The sequence below is a fragment of the Vulpes vulpes genome, unplaced genomic scaffold (genome assembly GCF_048418805.1).
Source record: "Vulpes vulpes isolate BD-2025 unplaced genomic scaffold, VulVul3 u000000678, whole genome shotgun sequence".
In the NCBI taxonomy this organism is placed as follows: Eukaryota; Metazoa; Chordata; class Mammalia; order Carnivora; family Canidae; genus Vulpes; species Vulpes vulpes.
Window position 1 is genome coordinate 1619724 of NW_027325803.1, and position 17874 is coordinate 1637597.

The following is a 17874-nucleotide window of genomic DNA, read 5'->3' on the forward strand; positions in this document are numbered from 1 at the left end:
TTGTCACTGGGGCTTTTTTTTTTTTTTTAAGATTATTTATTTATTTGAGAGAGAAAGCGAAGAGAGAGCGAGCGAGCATGAGAGAAAGCACATGAGGAGGGGCAGAGGGAGAGGGAGCAGCAGACCCCCCCACTGAGCACGGAGCCTGCCATGGGACTCCATCATAGCCTGAGCCAAAGGCAGATGCTAAACTACCTACCCCACGGATCTACCCTAAGAAGAGCTGAAATCCTATTGTCTTCTTTGCCGGGTGGGTACTGTCCTCTATGATGGGTAACAAGGGTCTTGGAATGCAGAGTCTGGTCTCTGCGGGCGCCACGCAGGTGCCCGGTCACTGGAGCTGTTTCTGGTTGTCCCGGCTTCATGCCTGAATTTTGAGGTGATAGATATATTTAGAGTCCCTTCTGAACTTAAGCTTATCCAGTGAGAAGGGAGTCTTTCCATATCTGGGGATGCAGCATCTGGAGGCTGAGCCATGCTTGCCCTAACCTCCCGACTCTGGGGCTGCTGTACTCCCGGGGATGCAGGATCAGGATCCTGACTGGTGTGGAAGCCTCTGGGATTTTGGAACCGCATCCAGATGCCATCGAGGCACCTGTTCTTCAACAGGAGTGAGTAGGGATTCTAGAGGAAGGGGACAGGTAGCCAGTGGACTCTGGGTTCTCTCCACCAGAGAACTAGGTGGTCACATGGTCTATCTAGTACATCCTTCAGGGATGTGAGGAAGTGGAGTCCTGATTTAGGACCGTGCATCTGGGGTCGGAGTGTGATCAAGGTCAGGTCTTTATCTGAGGCCGCGGTCTGGGCCCACACTGTGACCAGGATCAGGGTTCAGCCTGAGACCAAGATAAGGCCTGGGTCAGAGGTCAGGACCCGAGTCCTTGGACAAAGCCTCGTAAGCAACCCCAGTGCCTCCCTGAGGCACCAGGGCTGGGGGCAAGGTGAGCACCTGGCCCACCCCACCCTGCACCCTCCCCTTTAGGATGCCCTCCCTTTAAGCTCCCCGAGCTCCTACACCTCTTAGCATCTGAGCCAGCTGCTTCTGGTCCTCTCTAGGAGGTAAAGCACAAATTATAAATAAACAACAGTGCCACTGCCGCCGCCACCGCCGCCGCCGCCACCGCCGCCGCCACCGCCGCCGGAGCCACCAAATCTCACACGTGACGGCTCCCCGCCCCACTCCGCTCTCCCATTGTTTGGGGCTGGTGTGTGTCTTCCCAGCCGGGCAGCCAGCTCAGGGCTCCTGCACAGCAGTGCCCAGGGCTGGGCAGGGATGTGTGCTGGCTTGACGGAGGGACTCCCTGCGCCCCGCCGCACTCCCCACTCCATAAACCGCTGAGCCTGCAGCGGGGCCTCCAGGTCGGCTCACGGCAGCTGCGGGGGCCTGATAATTGGCTGCTGATGATTTTGTGTCTGTCTAAGCATTTATCCGTGTGGGTGGACGTGTTATGTCTGCGTGAACAAGGCTTTCAGAAATTAATACGTAAAATGGGGCTGGCTAATACACCGTCTTCTGGGCGTGGGGAGGGACAAGCGTCGGGGGTGGGGGGGTGGGTCATGCTCCCGCAGAGACCAGATGCTCTATTCCAAGACTCTTGTCACCCATCATAGAGGACGAGGGTCACTACCACCTGGCAAAGAAGACAAAGGATTTCAGCTCCTCTTAGGGTAGATCAGTGTGGATTAGTGGTCAGGGAAGGCTTCCTGGAGGAAGCAGATCTGAGCTGGATTTGAAGGAAAGAGAGAACCATTCTGCACACTTTCTTGGAAGCAGGTTTCTGGGAGATGGAGCTAAGGGGCTGGGGTGGGTGTTGGTAGGCACTACGGGCATGTCACCCCTGAGGACTGTGACCCCACTGCCCTGGGGCTCGACCCTGATGCTGTCTGAGTACATGTACTCGTATATTGGCAAGTGTGTGCATATCTCCCTAGCCTCTCACCCCAGGTCCTTGTGGCCCAGGGCATTCTCCTGGCTCTGGCCTCAGCCCCAGCTGCACAACCTCTGAGATGACCCCCTTCTCTTGCTATACTACGCCTGGAAGGCAGCTGTTGCCGCAGCATTAATGTCACTGAGTGTGTGGCCTGGAGCCCAGAAGTAATTACCCTGCAGTTCCCTGTTGTAGGCCAGAGCAGCCCCTGTCAATGATTAACGTGAGTCCTCAGCCACTCATCACCAAAGCCAGCTTCTCCCACCTAGAGTTTGTCAGGACACAGGGCGCTTGTTCCCTTCTGCAGGGACAGGAAAGACCCTCCAGCCTGCAGGCCTCAGCAGTGCCATCGGCATCTTTTAGAAGCAACATGGGCTGGCGGGGGTGACTCTGCAGCTGGGGCCTCTCTGTGCAGCATCAGGGCTGGCCCACCCTGGAGCCCGGGTTCTCTCATCCTGAGCTTGCTTAGCTTGTAACTCAGTGTGCTCTCCTGACCCTTCTCCTGTTCCTCTGTATGACCTCAGCAAGGTCCTTTCCTGTCTCAGTGTCCAGGGTCAGGGCTCAGTCTGAGGCTGAGAAGAGAGCAAAGCTAATTGCCCAAATAGGTATTGAACCTGTAATCCTGACCCCATTAGTACAAATTGAGCCAGCAGGGCAGGGACAGCGCTGTTGATGAGTAGAGCTGATGAGCACCTCCCTCCCTCTTTCTGGAGACTCCACAGAGGCCTATCCAGGCAGGATCCTGGAGCTGTGCGACGCCTGTGCTCCTGGGGCAGCGGGAGTCCCCGACACACGGGCCTCTCTCTACAGAGGGCCAGCCCTCTGTGCTGAGGAATGGGGCGGAGGCTCCCCAGCAGGTTGTGCGGCGTCTCTGTGGTCTGCTGAGCACCCCCAGTAGGTCGTGACTCCTGTGGGAGTGGACATCAGGCTTTTTTTGTTGTTCGCTGGGCAAAGGACCCTGCCCCCTTCTCCTCCCAGTTATGTCTCCTGGGGGATGGTTGTCCCCTCCTGGGAGCTCAGACCTGGCCTGGGGAGAGTTCAGATGGGAGGCTCCATGGGGAGTGCAGGTCATCCTAGACAGCTGTGACTGGCAGCACCATGGGCTTTGGAATTGGCAGGGGAAGGAAATGCGGCAAGCTGTTCATCCTGTCCCAGAGGCTCTGAGGAGTCATCATCCCGCTGTGTTGCTTCACAGCTTCTGGGGACAGAGCCGAGGGGGCCCGCGGTGAGTAAGAGGCCAGTGGATGCTCTCTCGCCCCATCCAGCAGTGAGGACTGAGCCGAGGCCTCCCCTCCCTGCACCGTGCTTTCCTCACTGAAAATGCTTCCAGAGAGGGATGGGGTTCTAGCAAGACCCCAAGCTGAAATTGGCAGGCCCAGGTCGCCTGGGAGCTTTGTGCAACCCCGGATGCCTGGGCCTCCCGGCGTGCGGCCCCAGGGCGGGCATGATTTGGGGGAGCACCCAGATGATTCTGCTTCTGTCACAGGAGGAGCCAGGGAGCACGGCACTTGTAAGGCCCCTGCCGGCCCACACAGGGTCTGCAGCTCCACCCACACCAGCCTGCCTGGGCCCTTGGCCCTGGGCCCCCGCCTGGGGGTGAATTGCTCGCTCCCTAGCCCGCTGCTCCCTAGCCCACCGTCCAACCTCATTTGTGACAGGCCCCTCTCCAGGGAGTCGTTACCTTTTCTTCTGTTAGCGATCAGAATCAGAAAACTCTGGGCTGGCGGGACCCCAGGGACCATGGCCCTTGCTCGGCAGCATCCTTGTCAGACTGTGTTTTCCTAGACGGAAGGCAGCAGAGTCCCATCTGGCTCGTGTTGTCAAGAGCCCAGGCACCTCCAGGGAACCCCCATCCCAGCAAGAAGGGGCCTTAGACCCTCTCAGAGCCGGTACTTAGCTCCCTTCTGCGGGCAGCCCACCCACCTTGTCCCAGTCCTCCCGAGGCTCTTAGTCACTAGAGCACCACTTCTGTGCTGAGTCCATCTGGTTCCCCCTTCACCCCAGTGCCCCCTCCTTCAGGAGCAGGTGAGCTCTCCTACCTGAGTTCCCCTGGGGTTGTGCTCACGTGCTGCTCCTCAGCGGTATGCTATTTTTGTTCCAGTCTCCTGAGTGGGGACAGCCAGAGCTTGAGCCTTTGTTTCCTGGAAGCTGGGCAGGGAAGAGCTCCAGCTGCTAGTCCCCTCCCAATTTTTCCCCAGATGGTCTGGCCGCCCAGCTGGGTGCAGCTCAGAGAGGTTAGGCCACCAGCCTGAGGGAACACAGCATTCTGGCATCTGGGGGCGCTATAGGGCAGATGACCCCCTCCGTACACGTTGGGGTGTGTGTGTGTGCACGCACTCACTCTCACATTAGTGTATCTGCGTGCACAGGCTTAAAGTCTCAGCCCTTCAGAGAAGCAATAGGCTGATATCTCGGTTTTCCTTAAGGTTGGGCCCCTGCTCTGTTGCACCATCGAGAAGGTGCAGTCACAATCCCTTCCCTGGAGGAACTCTCTTCCTCTGCAACCTTTGTGGTCTCCCACGGCCCCGGAAGAGGGAAGAGTCCCAGCTACTCGGTCTGGCTTTCAGGATGCCCCCATCCTCTCTACAGACCAGTATCGAGTGGAGGGACAGGATGCCAGAGTTCTCTAAGGTTTGTACTCTTCTCTTGGCGAGCTTTCCATCTGGCCAGCTGGTTGGCCTCTTTAGCCTCTGCACTGCAGAGATTCATGGAATTGGTGTTCTTTAGAGATCGTCCAGCTCCATCCTCCCTTATCAAGGGGGAAACTGAGAGAAGGATTAGGAGAGGCAGGGACTTGTTCAGGGCACACCGCAAGTTGGGGGAGGGAGAGGGAGCTAGAACCCATGGCTCTTGGCCCCTGGCCTGGATTCCTTCTGCTGGTAGCATGGGCCTCCTTCCCATACCTGCTACCCTGACCCTCCTGACCAGTGGATGCCGGCAGGCCGCCTCCTCTTTGGGGCTTTGATACCCAGCAGGCCCTGCTGCTCCCTGTTCCTTTCCAGCCACATTCTCAAGGCTGGCTGAAGTTCCCCTCTAGCTATCCCCAGCCCACACAGCAGAGCCAGACAGTCCCCTCACTACCTGCCCCCACCGGCTTGTGGCTCATCTGCCCTTGGAACTGGTCTGGCCCATCAGCTGCCCTGTGGGAGTGGGTCTGTGCCTCCCTAAGACTGCAGGCTCCTCGTGGTGAGACCGGCACGCATGTCAGTGTCCCCACAGCCCTCAGGCCAGGAGCTGCGTCTTCGTGGTCACAAGAATAACAATGGTGATGATAACAGCCAGCATACACTGAGTATTTACCTGGTGTAGCACATTATAAATATCTCATTGAATTCTCCCAGAATCCTGTGAGGTGGGATTCATGTTCTCATTTTACGCATGAGAAAACGGGCTCAGGGAGGTTAAGGAATCTGTCCGAGGCCACACAGCCAGGTATTTAAACACTACAATGCCTAAACTCCCTACTGTCTGCTACAGCCTGGCTACTCCAAGTGAGGTCTGGGGACCAGCAGCCTCACTGTCACTAGGGAGCCTATTAGCAATGCACATGTCAGCCCTCACCCCACACCTAGTAAATTCCCGTCTGTGCCTTAGTAAAATCCCCAAGTGATGTGTGTGCAAAGCAATGTGCTGGATGATGGAAAGATCACAGAAGGAGGAAGATTCCATGGGTTACAGCCCTCAGCTCACCTCTGCTTGGGGAATAGCCGAGAGCTAGCCCTCACTGTATGCTAAAGGCTAGGGCCTCGGCCCAGGAGACGGAGGGACTGGGCAAAGAGACAGCAGTAACAGGTCTTCTTGGGGCTTCAAAACCAAAACCCGAACCAAATTTTCTTCCTTAAGTCACGTAGAAAATTAAAAAAATAAAAATACACCAGAATCCCAGCTACCTCACCCATAAACCAAGCACTAGATGCCCTTGGCTCTGAATCTGTTCTGGAGGCAGCCTCAGGCAGCTGAGGGAGCAGCTACCTGGGAGCCCTGTGATTCTGAGTCAGAGAGTTTCAGGTGGGTTAAAAATAGAACCGTAGTGGCCAGAGGCAGGTGGGAGGAAGAGAGCAAGTCATCTATTAAAGGGGGGGTGGGGGAGACCCCAAGTCGGGGAGGTTGGGCCAGAAGAGGGGGTGGTGAGGATGGGGGGCTATGCCCTCGGAGGCAAGAGCTGTGGGCCCAGCCTGGCTCTGGAAGGTTGTGATGTGGAGTTCTGGCCTGAGGTGGGGTAGGAGTCTAAAATGCCGGGTCCGGGTCCGGGGCACAGGCAGGGAGGACCCCCCTCCCCCCCTCAACCCCCAACCTCCACCCCCTGTCCAGCCTCCAGGGAGCCAGCAGCTTCTCTGGGAGGGCGTAGGGCTGGGCAGCAGCTCTGCCTCAAGAATACTGAGCAGGAGCCTAGACTCGGAGGGGGCAGGCAGGATTGGTGGAAGATCCCTGTTTTACCGTTGGGAGGGAGGAAGGCAAGGAGGGAGGCTCTCCTGTGTGCCGGCCCACGTGTGTGGTGTGGGCAGGCACGTGGTCTCCTTTGCCTGTCGCACCTGCCCTTCAAATGGCCTCCCTCCCTCCCTCCTTCATCACCACCCTCCTCCAAAAAATCTGCTCATCCTGACCTCCTCGTCATGCTAACACGCTCTCTGCATGTTTATGCTGGCTGCCTAAGAGTTTCCCCGAGGACCCAGTGTGTCTCTCTCCTGACACGTGTGAGGGGACCCTTCCCAGCATGGGGCACTGGTCATTGGCTAAAGGCGATTTCGGTTTTTGATCATAAAGGAAATATTTGCCCTTTTAAAGAAAATATGGAATTTAGAAATAGAACAGAATGTAGGAAATATAGAAAGGTGTGATGAAGCAAACAAAATCACTCATAATCCCACCACGTAGCCATGATCGGTGTTAACATTTTAGGGTAGTTTCTTTATTTTTATTTTTGGCAGTCCTCCTCCCTGGCAACAGCCTTTAGTCCATCCAACCATTTAGCAATAAGACAATTTTACTGAGAGGCCCCTGCACCCCTCACTCCCCACCCCCAGGCCCGCTATATCTCAGAAAAGGAAAAGCAATCATTTCTGCTCTTGGGGATGGTGGGGAACAAGGCAGGGCTGAGGACATAAGACTCATCCTGGGTCTGCAGATGGGGGCAACACAGGGGGATTCTAGAAGTGGGACTGTCTCCTTCCTACCCTTGCCCTTTGCCTCTTCCCCTGCCCCAGGCCCCCCTCCCCTGCCCCATCTCTGTGCTAGGCCCATTTCCAGCCAAGAGGCAATCCTTAAGATCCCCACCGAGAGGGCATGCCCCTAATGAGGGGGTGTTCTGCTACCGTAGGCCTGTGTCGGTCAGGCTGGAAACAGTTGTGCCAAGGTGGAGGTTACTGTGTCCCCCTACCAGCCCCCTCATTTACCCCGCTCTGTCAGAACCCCAACCCCCATGCTTCTGGCCTGTCTCTTGTTCATCTACTCTTTCTCCGCCCCCCCCCCCCCCCAGCTCTGCCCTTCCTTCTCTGACTTTTTCCACCATGGTTTTCAGCACCAGGTGGCGGCCATCCTCTGATGGGTGTTCCCGGGAGTCTTGGAGTCTTGAGGGTTTGGACAGGACACGTTCCACCCTGATCATCGGAGGCCTGTGAAAGCCTCGTGGGTCTCCGTGAGCTGCCATTTCCTGCAGCTTCTGCTGGGCCACCTGTCACTCAGCTTTGTGCATGCATCCATTCACACACCCATTCACACATTTATTAGGACCCACCGTGTAAAAGGCCCTGTGCCAAGTTCAGAGAGTCTCGTACGCCGTAAGATGTAAGCACACAAATCAAACACACAATTTCATCATAGTGTGATAAATACTATGCTGAGGCAATGCTGATAAGGGGCATCTAACCAGATTGCCTGGGATACCAAGAAACAATGCCTCCTCTGAACCAAGGGGCCGGGGTGGGCAGGGGTGGGGAGGAGAGGCCAGGCAAACACCCGCGTGTGAGCTAGCCCAGAGGACAGGAAGCATGGTGCATTTGGGGCACCGAGAGCTGGTGGTATGTGTGGAACAGAGCGATGAGGGGAGGAAGGGTGACAAGACATGGGAAGGAGGCAGAGTCCAGATCCAGAAAGACCTGGGGGATGACAGTGAAACTTGGTTTAGCTGGGAACACAGAAGGACTCTGAGCAAAGTGTGGAGAGTGGGTTGCTGGGGGATGCGGACCCCACCCAGGACCCTGAGGTGTGTGGGGTCCTGGAAAGGCCAGGAACCCAGCTAGGAAGCCGCAGGGTAGGAGGCTGCTGATGAGGCTCAGTCCGACTGGTTGGATGTTGGTAGGTGAGGGAGGTGGAGGGTAGCTCCCGGGTGTCTAGATCCTGCGTTTGGATGGCTGGAGGAACTCCTGCTGGGAGCGCAAGAGTTTCAGAGGAAGCTGTTTAGTTCTATCTGGAGGTGGCGAGAATGAGGTTCCTGCAGGACATCCCAGGTGTAAAGGTGGAATGGGCAAGTGAGCGCACGGGTGTGGAGCTTCAGAGAGAGGCCTGGCTTGAAAGCCAGCAGAATAATGGAGGCCGTGGGAGTTGGTAAAATCACGCAGGGAGAGTGTGGAGAGAGAGAAGAGGCTGGGGCCCAAAGGAACAAAAACACTTAAAGGTCACGCAGGGGAAGGAAAGAGAGAGGCAGAGCAAAGGGAGAAAACCCAGTCGTCTCAGCAGAGTGGCTCAGAGGCAGGGATGCTGAGGGTCAGCCAGGAACAGACCACGGAGCACCCCCTGGCCTGCGTGGCTGCTGCGAGGTCCACAGGAGTGATGGAAGGGAGAAGGCGGGCCCTGTGACACCTCCTCCAGGAAGCTTGTTTCTGCTGGGTGAGATAAGGCGCCAGGATTCAAGAGTGGTTTCATTTTATTTTTTAAATGTAGGGAGCTTAAAAGAACGAGCTGATGGGAAAGGACACTTGGGGAGGGAGACTGAAGGCAGAGGCCAGGGTCAGGGTCCCTGGGGAGGCAGAGGGAACTAGTCAGGAGGCAGGGGGTGGGGTCGCCAGTGCTCTTGCTACTGGAGGAGGGGGTGGGGATGAGGGGGAGGCAAGCAGAAAGAGGAAGGGGACATTCCTGATGGCTTCTCTTTTTCTCTGTAAAGTAGAAGGTGGTGTTATCTGCTGAGAGTGGGGTAGAAAAGTGGTTTTAGAGCTTTGAGGAGGGAGAAGATAATTTGAAGTGGCTGCTGGAGGAGAATGGTGGTGAAAGTTTCCAAGGCTATCCTGGAAGGCTGGGCAGTTGGGGGTGAGGGCCATTTGAGTATGGAAACCCCGATGGGGAAATTGAGGCACGGGAGCTAAGGCGCTTACATAGCAGGGTGGGCCTGAGGCTGTGGGATTTTTTGCACAGTTCCCATGAAACCTGCAAAGGGTGAATGCTGGCCCTGATGAATGGTGAATGGTGTGTTGTTGTGAAGCGAGGGCCAGAAGGACGGGGGTGGGGGGGTAGGGGAGTAGGGGCATGGGGAGGGGGTTGGGAGAGCTGGACCATTAGGTCTCGGGGGAGGGGAGGAGGCAAGAGGGTTCCTCTGTGACTCACAGGTCCTAGGACAGACACTACAGAGTAGACTTAGCATGACTCCTAAGAGAGCTGGAGGGAAAGGAGGTCGGGGTGAGAGATGGAACAGCCAGGGAGGGTGACATGGTCCATCCCACGCTGAGGGGTGACTGACATGCCGGCATTAGACTCAGGGCACCAAGCCCTCGAGGGGCTGGCTGTTGGGGGTTGATATATGGAGTAGAAGTCACCAGGACCGTGACAGGGTTTGGAGTGGAATGGGAGGTTGTGAACCAAGTGCCAGCACTGCCAGGGTCCCCGAGCGCGGCAGATGGATGCCGGCAGGCTGGCCAGAAAATGACAGGCTGCTCAAAGGATCTTGTAAACATCCCTAGCACAGGCAGGAAGTGGCACAGTGTGGAGTGGGGAGGGTGCCGGCCCCACCCCTGACTCCTCGGGGTGTGGGGTTTAGGAGAGGGGCATCTTTAGGATACAGCTTGTGAAAGGGAAGCGGTGGAGGGGTCAGGGAGTAAAGATGTTGAGGGTGCAGGTGCCATGGCGGAGGCGGGAAGGGCAGGGGGAGGTACAGAGTGTGGGAGAGAGAAAAATACTAGTAGCCAGATTCCTATTTCTCCAGAGTGGTTAAAAGTGGGACTCTGGAGGCAGGCTCCTTGGGCTTAATTCTTGATCCACTATATATAACAAATTTCTCAACTTCTTGTGCCTTAGTCTTCTCATCTGTAAAATAGGCGTAATCGTAGTATCTCCCTCACAGGGATTTTATGAGGATCAAATGAAATAATCTGTGTAAGGTACTCCGATTAGTGCCTGGCACACAGTAAGCATCCAGAAAACTGTGACTGCTGTCCTCCACCAGTCTGATTGTCGTCGCTGTCATCTGTGCTGGACCTGGAAAACCAAGGGCCAGCTCGGGAATCTAGGGGGAGTTCCCCCATCCCATTGCTGTCCCAGACACAAGGCTTCCTGGATTCCTGGTTTCTGTGATGTGTTGGGAGGCTAAGAGGAGACCTAGGTGGTGCCTGATGGAAGGGGCAGGATGTGAAAGCTGCTCCCAGGCAAACAGCATGGGTAGGCAGACGTCCTGGAGGAGGAAGCAGTCAAACTGGGTCTTGGATGAAGGAAGGCATTTCACGAGGTGAAGGTTCAGGAGTCAGGGCCAGTGCTTCGGGGGAGGAGCTGGAATGTGGATGGAGATAGAGCCAAGGGCTGGGTGTCCCTGGCTACTCTGTGAAGGAAGCAGGAGGGAGAAAGGGGAAGTGGGGCACAGGGGATGCCAGACCTTGGAGCTCAAACTTTCTTCTGTAGTCATGGGGAGTCTGCCAAGACGGCTCAAGCAAGGGGTGATAAAATCATAATATTTGGGAAGATAACCCAGAGATCACGTGAGCTGCAAGGAAAGAGTGTGGAGGCTAGAGACAGGCAACAAGGGCAAGGGTCCAGGTGAGGAGCAGTGAGGAGCTGATCTGGGACACAGCAGTCACGGACAGATTCAGAAGCCATTGTAGATGTTAGATAAGGCGTGTCTGGGTGGCTCAGTCGGTTAAGTGTCCAACTCTTGATCTCAGCTCAGGTCTTGATTTTAGGGTTGTGAATTCAGGCCCTTCATGCTGGGTGTGGAACCTACTTTTAAAAAAAAAAAGATGCTAGACAAGACTTGACACTGCATGCGGGGCCTTTAGGAAGGAGAAAACAGCTGAGGATAGCTTTGAGGTCTTGAGCCCAGGTGATTGAGATGCTGAGTGTGCCATTCAGCTCTGAGGAGGAAGATGCTGAGTTCAGCCTGGGACTTGGGTGGAGGAGCCAGCAGGCCTCCAGGTGGCAGATGGGAATGCAGGTCTGGTGCTAGGAGAGGTGTCTATACAGAGGGAGGGGTTATCGATGGGGCGCTGGGTGTGCCGCTCACCTGGGAGAGAGCATGGGGTCCCTGGCCTGCAGTCAGCATGGCAGGAGTGCAGGCATGTCTGGGACAAGGCCCCTGCCTTCAGGGAGCCACAGCATTCCAGGGCGTCCAAAGTCAGGACTCAGGCTGGGCTGAGGCTCCATCGTTGAGGGGTTGGAGAGGCCTGGAAGAAGTAGCACTTCAGATGAATCCCGAAGGATGGCAAAGAATGTAATGGGCAAAAAACTGACGCTCTCTTCTAGCTGGCAGGATTCCCAGTGGATGTCATTTGTGTCAAGATGTATGCAAGCGGGTGTGCAAGAAAGTATGCATGTGTGGACAAGGGCAAAAATGAGCAGGAATGCATAGGTGAGAGTATGTACAAAAATGTATTATGGGGGTGTGTATGTAGGTGTGTACATGTGTGTGCCTGCATGTGTGCAAGCGTATGTGCTAAAGGCAAGCATGGTTGTGTGTGGACAAAAGGAGGCTGAAGGGGGCCATCCCTCTTCTGACTTCTACTTCTCCTGCCCCATTTTATTACCTTTCACTCCTCTTCACCTCTAGGGAAGGAGAGGGCCCTTGGTCTGGTCCTTGAGTCTCTGAGTTCAGGGTCAGGAGCCTTCCATTGCCTCTTCCCAAAGGTATTGGGGCCATACCTTTCCTTTCAGACCAAACCATGAAATATTCTAGGTGTCAGTGTAAAAGTGCTGCTTGGCTTTTTGCCATCCCCCCATTTCTTCTGCACATGACTCCTGCTCCTCCAAAGCTGCCCTATAGACCATGCCCACCTGCTGAAGGTTCACCTGTCTGCTTGTGTGGCCAGGTAGGAAGTAAGGTCCAGGATTAAGGGAGAACAGGTCTGGGGTCCTGGGGCTGAAACTAGGGTGAGGTGTCTTTGCTGGCCAGGATTTCCTTTTAGCTTAGAGGACACTGGGATAGGGGAGGGTCATCTGGCTTTGGAGAGAACAAGGCCTGTCATTCAGGCATGTACCAACTCCAGCATGGCTGAGTCTGGCTGTCCCTTGCTTCCCTGCCAGGACCTGCCACCCACCACCATGGATGCACACCCTGGATTGTGGGGGTTAGCCATGAATGATTCTAGGGCAGCGAGGTGCTGCGGGAAGGTGGTACATCCAGCTTGAGGTTTTGGAAATGTTACTATTCCCTCCTCCATGGACCTGAGTTTGTACCTCCCTTTACAGGATGGCGCAACTGTGCCCGACTGATCGCTTATGACTGGGATGCTTTTAATATTTGAAAGGTGTGCTACTTCCCCCACCTAGCAAGTACCTCAGAATGCTCCAGCATCAGGAGGATGGGTCCCCTCCAAACCTCTTCACAACTTTCTCTTCTCCTCTCTCTTTTTAAAATTTTATGATTGAACTAGAGGTGACATACAATGTTATATTACTTTCAGGTGTAGAACATAGTGATTCAACAGTTCTATACATTATTCAGTGCTCAACACTATAAGTGTAGTCACCATCTGGCAGTATCTCCCTCTCCTCTCTTGTCTACAAGAGAGGACTGCACCCACTGTGATAGGCTACCTCCCCAGTGTGATGCAGAGGTGCCAGTAAGGCTGGTCTCCCTCACTGCATCCCAATGAGGTGCCTAAAATCCTAAGTGGTCAGGCTCTCAAGTCTCCCAGACCTCTCGGAATCTCGTTCTGTCCCTCACTAGCTGTGTGATCTTGAGTAGATACTTCTCTCTGAGTCTCAGTGTCATCATCTGCAAAATATAGATGTTAGCAGCCACCTCAGTGCTGGTACAGGGATTCAATCAAGTAGTATGTGGAAAGCACAAAGCAAGTGCTTGATACGTGTGAAATGTTTTTTGTTTGGAGTCTTTATGAATTCAGTCACCAAGAAGCCCCCATAATAAAAAAGCTCAGAGACATTATGGAATCACTTGAGATGCTTCTGATCACTGGGGTTGGCAAGAAGAGGGGCCCAGGGGCTGAAGATGCTGTGCGGAGGCTGTTGCCAAGATCCGCTGGGTGAGCTGCCCAAGGGACTGGCCGAGTGCCGGGAGCTGTCCGTGGTGCTGAACCCCCAACCCCTGGCCTGCTTTAGAAAATCTATCTGTGCAGCTGTCTTGCAAGAGTAAGGAGAGGTAGTCTCCAGGGCCAAGGGCAGCTCCCAAAACCCAGCTCCTCCAGGAGCACTTTTTGGCCTCACCCTTCTGGGCCAATGGGACCGCACCTCAGATGGCTGGGCTGCTGCCTAGGATGGTTTCTTACATCGTTGCCCAACGTGTCTTCTAAGTCTTATCTTCTGACGGAACCATGAGCTCCCTGAGGTCAGGACATCAGTTTGCTGAGTTAGCCTGGTTCTGTTGTCTGTTCACAGAATCCTTGACTTCCACCACTGGACTCTCTCAGAACCATTATAAGTTTCCTTCCACCCTCCACCCCCCCAGCAGATGCTTTGTTTTGACTCTTCCTTGGACGTTTTCATTTTCCTCCCTCACCTTTTTCCTGTGAATAAGGTCTTGAGTCCTTATTGACTCATTTAATAACATAGATAGGCATAGGTCAAAGCATTTTACAAATATCAATTCATGTCATTCTTATAACAGTATAAATTAGGTACTTTTTTTTTTAAGAGTTTATTTATTCATGAGAGACACAGAGAAAGAGGTGGAGACAGAGGCAGAGGGAGAAGCAGGTTCCCTGTGGGGAGCCTGATGTGGGACTCGATCCCAGGACCCTGGTATCACTACCTGAGCTGAAGGCAGGTGCTCAACCGCTGAGCCACCCAGGCATCCCAAGTTAGGTACTGTTATTTTCCTCAGTGAGCAGACAAGGAAACTGAGGCATGGAGAGATTAAAAGCCTTGCTAGTAAATGATGGAACTGAGAATTGAACCCAGGTTGGCTGGCTCTGAAGGCCTTTCTTCCCATCATATTATGCTGCCTTTTGGGTAGCTCTGTGATGCTCCAGGATAGTGGTTTGTGGGGGAGGAGTGCTCCAGCATTCTGACCCCAGCCCAGATCAGGCACCAGAAATATGCCTTAGTTTCTGGAAACTCACGATTGAAATAATTAGTCAGAATGCAAGGAAATGGTTGTTTTTGCCTCATGTAATTTGGTTTTTTGAAGACCACTAAATGCAAACATTCTCCTGTTAATTACTGTCTCAAATTTGGTCTGTAATTGAGGGAACTAGAGCTGGGGAAAGTGTAGAAACCCGCTGGAGTGGCAGGCCTGCCCAAGTCAGCATTCTCAGCCGCCTTGCTCCCGCTCTGTTAATTTTAGAAACTCCTCTAGCCTGGGTGTATTATTAGCTTTATGTACAGAGGGCCATGAGGCCCTCAGTAGCCTCTCGATGCCAGTTTTGTTTTGGTTTTCCCAAGAGATTAAATGAAAAGGAACGGTGACCATGTGTATATAGGGGTGTTTGCACACTCTGTGTGTGAATGGGGATACCTGTTTGTGCTTCTAATGAGTGTCTGCAGCTGTCTTTGAGTGACGTGCATGAGGCTGTGTAGAGAGTGTACACAGCTCAGGAACACCCCATTGAAGCTGAAACCATTCTGCTGGGGCCCACGCGTCATTAGCAGGATGTGCGGTATTCTGTGTGGGGGGTGTGATGGCCAGGGTGGCTTCTTGGGTCTTACGTTGGGTTCTCCCAGATGGCATAGATGCTCAGAGCTGGAGGAAGGGTGGTGGGTTGCAGGTCAGGGAAGGAGCTGAAATTGACCTTTTGGCAACAGCCTTAGAATGAGAAGCTTTTAGCCTGGGAGGCTCTGACTTGAGGCCCTGAATGGCTTGGTTTTCAAAGGAGCTGTCCAAAGCTGCCCTTCCAGAAGCTGCCCTTTCCCTGAGCTGTGTGATGTGGGACAGCTGTCTCATCCACTTTCAGTGAAGCAGACCCTGCCCTCTCCTTGACTCATAGCACCATTTTGAACCTGGCAAAGACAGCAATTTGCTGTGAAGTGATTTTTTTCAAACCTGGAACTCCTCTGGCAGGTTTTGGAGAGGGACTCTCTGAAGACTTGGGGGAGGCTGGTCTTTTTGTCTCCTACTCCCTCCTGGCTTTCTTGCAGTCGAAAATTAAAGATGGCTGAAAGGTTATTTCTCTTGGGAGAGAACATCCTTACTTCTGCCTGACTTAACAATACCTTTATCTGTCATTTTGTAACTGTCTAAATTAATAGCAGAGGGGATTTTTGCCTCATGTAATTTGGTTTTTTGAAGATCTGCAGTGCAGGTTTTAGATCTTGGGGCCAGCCCTGGGGTGGCTGGTACTCGGGCAAGGTCCCTGGGATTGATTGGTCATACCTTCTAGACATGGGTCTCTGCCTGCATGTGCTGTGTGCACACTCCAGAGGGGCCCCTGCTAGCCCAGGTGGCTTCACCCTGGGGCCCTTCCCACCTCCCTCAGGAAACCCTTGCAATTGGTTTGACACCTTAGGAGAAATGATACTGTAAACCCCCACTGATCTCACTCCATTGCATTGAGTGGCACCTTACTGGTGCCTGAAATCCCCTCATTAACACTTCATGCCCTTGAAGATCTCACTGTCCTTCCCCAACCCTCTGTTAGAATGTAAACCTCTGGGGGAGGGAGATGGCCAGGCATTTTCTGACTATAGGGGATAGACTAAAGGGAGAGCCCCAGAAAGCCTGTGTGGGTGAGGGCCAGATTGGAATTATGGGACAGAGTGTTTAGGCTCCACCCCTCATTGCACAGTGAGGAAACTGAGGCCCAGAGCAGGGAGGGTCCTGCTTAATGTCACACAACATGACTGTGACAGAGCTGGGGCTGGATCCCAGACATCCTGCCACCCAGGTACCTGCTGTGTGTCTGGACTTCCCCTGCTCTCTGGTCACAGGCTGCAGCATGTCTGCCTGCCAGCCTGTCTCAGGCCATAGCTGACCCTCAGGGAGGATGGAGCAGCTTGGCCTGAGGCTGGGGTCCTGTGGGGCGAACTGCTCCTACTGCTGAAACAGCTTCACACTTGTCTCTGGACATCACTGGTTTGCTTTTCAGCCTGACTCCCACTGGGAGGTGAGGCTGGGAGTGGAAGGCCTGTCACTGGGGAGCAGACAGAGGGACAGGCAGGGGGTATCCTTAGGGAAAAGAGAGCCTTTCTCTGCCAATCTCTATATCTTGCCTATGGTACCCCTGTGCCTATCTCACGAAGTCACTTAGAACCTTCTGAGACTTCATTCTTCCACATGTGCTCTCCCTTGGAGTTTTCTCCCATGGTCTGTAACTCATTCTTTCTGTCTTCCTGGAGACTGACCCCTGTGTCTCTGGGCAGATTTTACTGGGACCTGACCATGCTGCTGCTGATGGTTGGAAACCTAATCATCATTCCCGTGGGCATCACCTTCTTCAAGGATGAGAACACCACACCCTGGATTGTCTTCAATGTGGTGTCGGACACATTCTTCCTCATCGACTTGGTCCTCAACTTCCGCACAGGGATTGTGGTGGAGGACAACACAGAGATCATCCTGGACCCGCAGCGGATTAAGATGAAGTACCTCAAGAGCTGGTTTGTGGTGGATTTCATCTCCTCTATCCCTGTGGACTACATTTTCCTCATCGTGGAAACACGCATCGACTCAGAAGTCTATAAGACTGCCCGGGCCTTGCGCATCGTCCGCTTCACCAAGATCCTCAGCCTCCTGCGCCTCTTGCGTCTCTCTCGCCTCATTCGATATATTCACCAGTGGGAAGAGGTGAGTGGTAAGACCCAAACCTCTCAGAGGATGGGATATTTTTCCCACAGGGGGAGTGAGGGGCCAGCAGGTAGTCTCAGATAGTTGGATTTGGGCTGTCGGATTGTAGCAGGCACATCTGCTCCAAGAGGACAAATATTAGTAATTTCTTGACTTCTTATCGTGTGCTCGATACTATGAAAATCACTTTACAGGCAGTATCCCATTTAAGTCTCTGACAACTGTAGAGGCACTCAATTTTTACGTAAGGAAACCAAGAGACTGGAAGTTTAAGGGATTTGTATGAGGTCACATAATCAGTAATTGGTGAACCCAGATGCCAGAGCCTGCACTATTAACCACTGGACAATATTGTAGAGAACGTAAACTCATGAGGCTGTAGGGGCCAGGCAGGGAACGTAAATTGGTGAAAGGGGCCAGTGGGAGGCAGTAGGGAGTTTGGTGGACTGGGGATAACTGAAGAATACACCTTCCATCTGCCTCTACTCCACTGTAGCCACTTGTTGCCAAGAGAGAATAGGCCCATGGTTTCAAGATCTACAGACTGATCATGAGAAGCAGAAATCTGGGTTTTTGTGAATTTTGTTGGCAACATTCTTAGGTGTCCTGGGGGTTCTTCTGGAGCAGACCCTGAGGTGAGGATCTGCATCAAAGTGGCTTTTTCCCCCAGTGGGGCTGAGGCAGGGAGCATTCCCAAGAATAATCTGGTAGGGGGCTAGGGAAGAGGGACAGAGGGTGGAAGAAAGGAAGCCAAATAAAGGTGACACCAAGCAAAGTTCCGTGGGGAGCTCTGGGGACACTGTGCTTCACACCTTGGAGTTGTCCCAGTCAGGGCAAGGAGTTGGAATTTTTATA

The 17874-nt window shown here is 53.8% G+C and overlaps 1 protein-coding gene across 1 annotated transcript in view; it reads left to right on the forward strand.

The window, feature by feature from the left end:
- HCN4 (hyperpolarization activated cyclic nucleotide gated potassium channel 4) overlaps nucleotides 1-17874 on the forward strand; it is a 44136-nt gene that overhangs the window by 8022 nt on the left and 18240 nt on the right. Inside the window, exon 2 of the mRNA XM_072746004.1 lies at nucleotides 16596-17019. Coding sequence (XP_072602105.1) covers nucleotides 16596-17019 — 424 coding nt within the window. The remainder of the gene's footprint in view (nucleotides 1-16595; nucleotides 17020-17874) is intronic.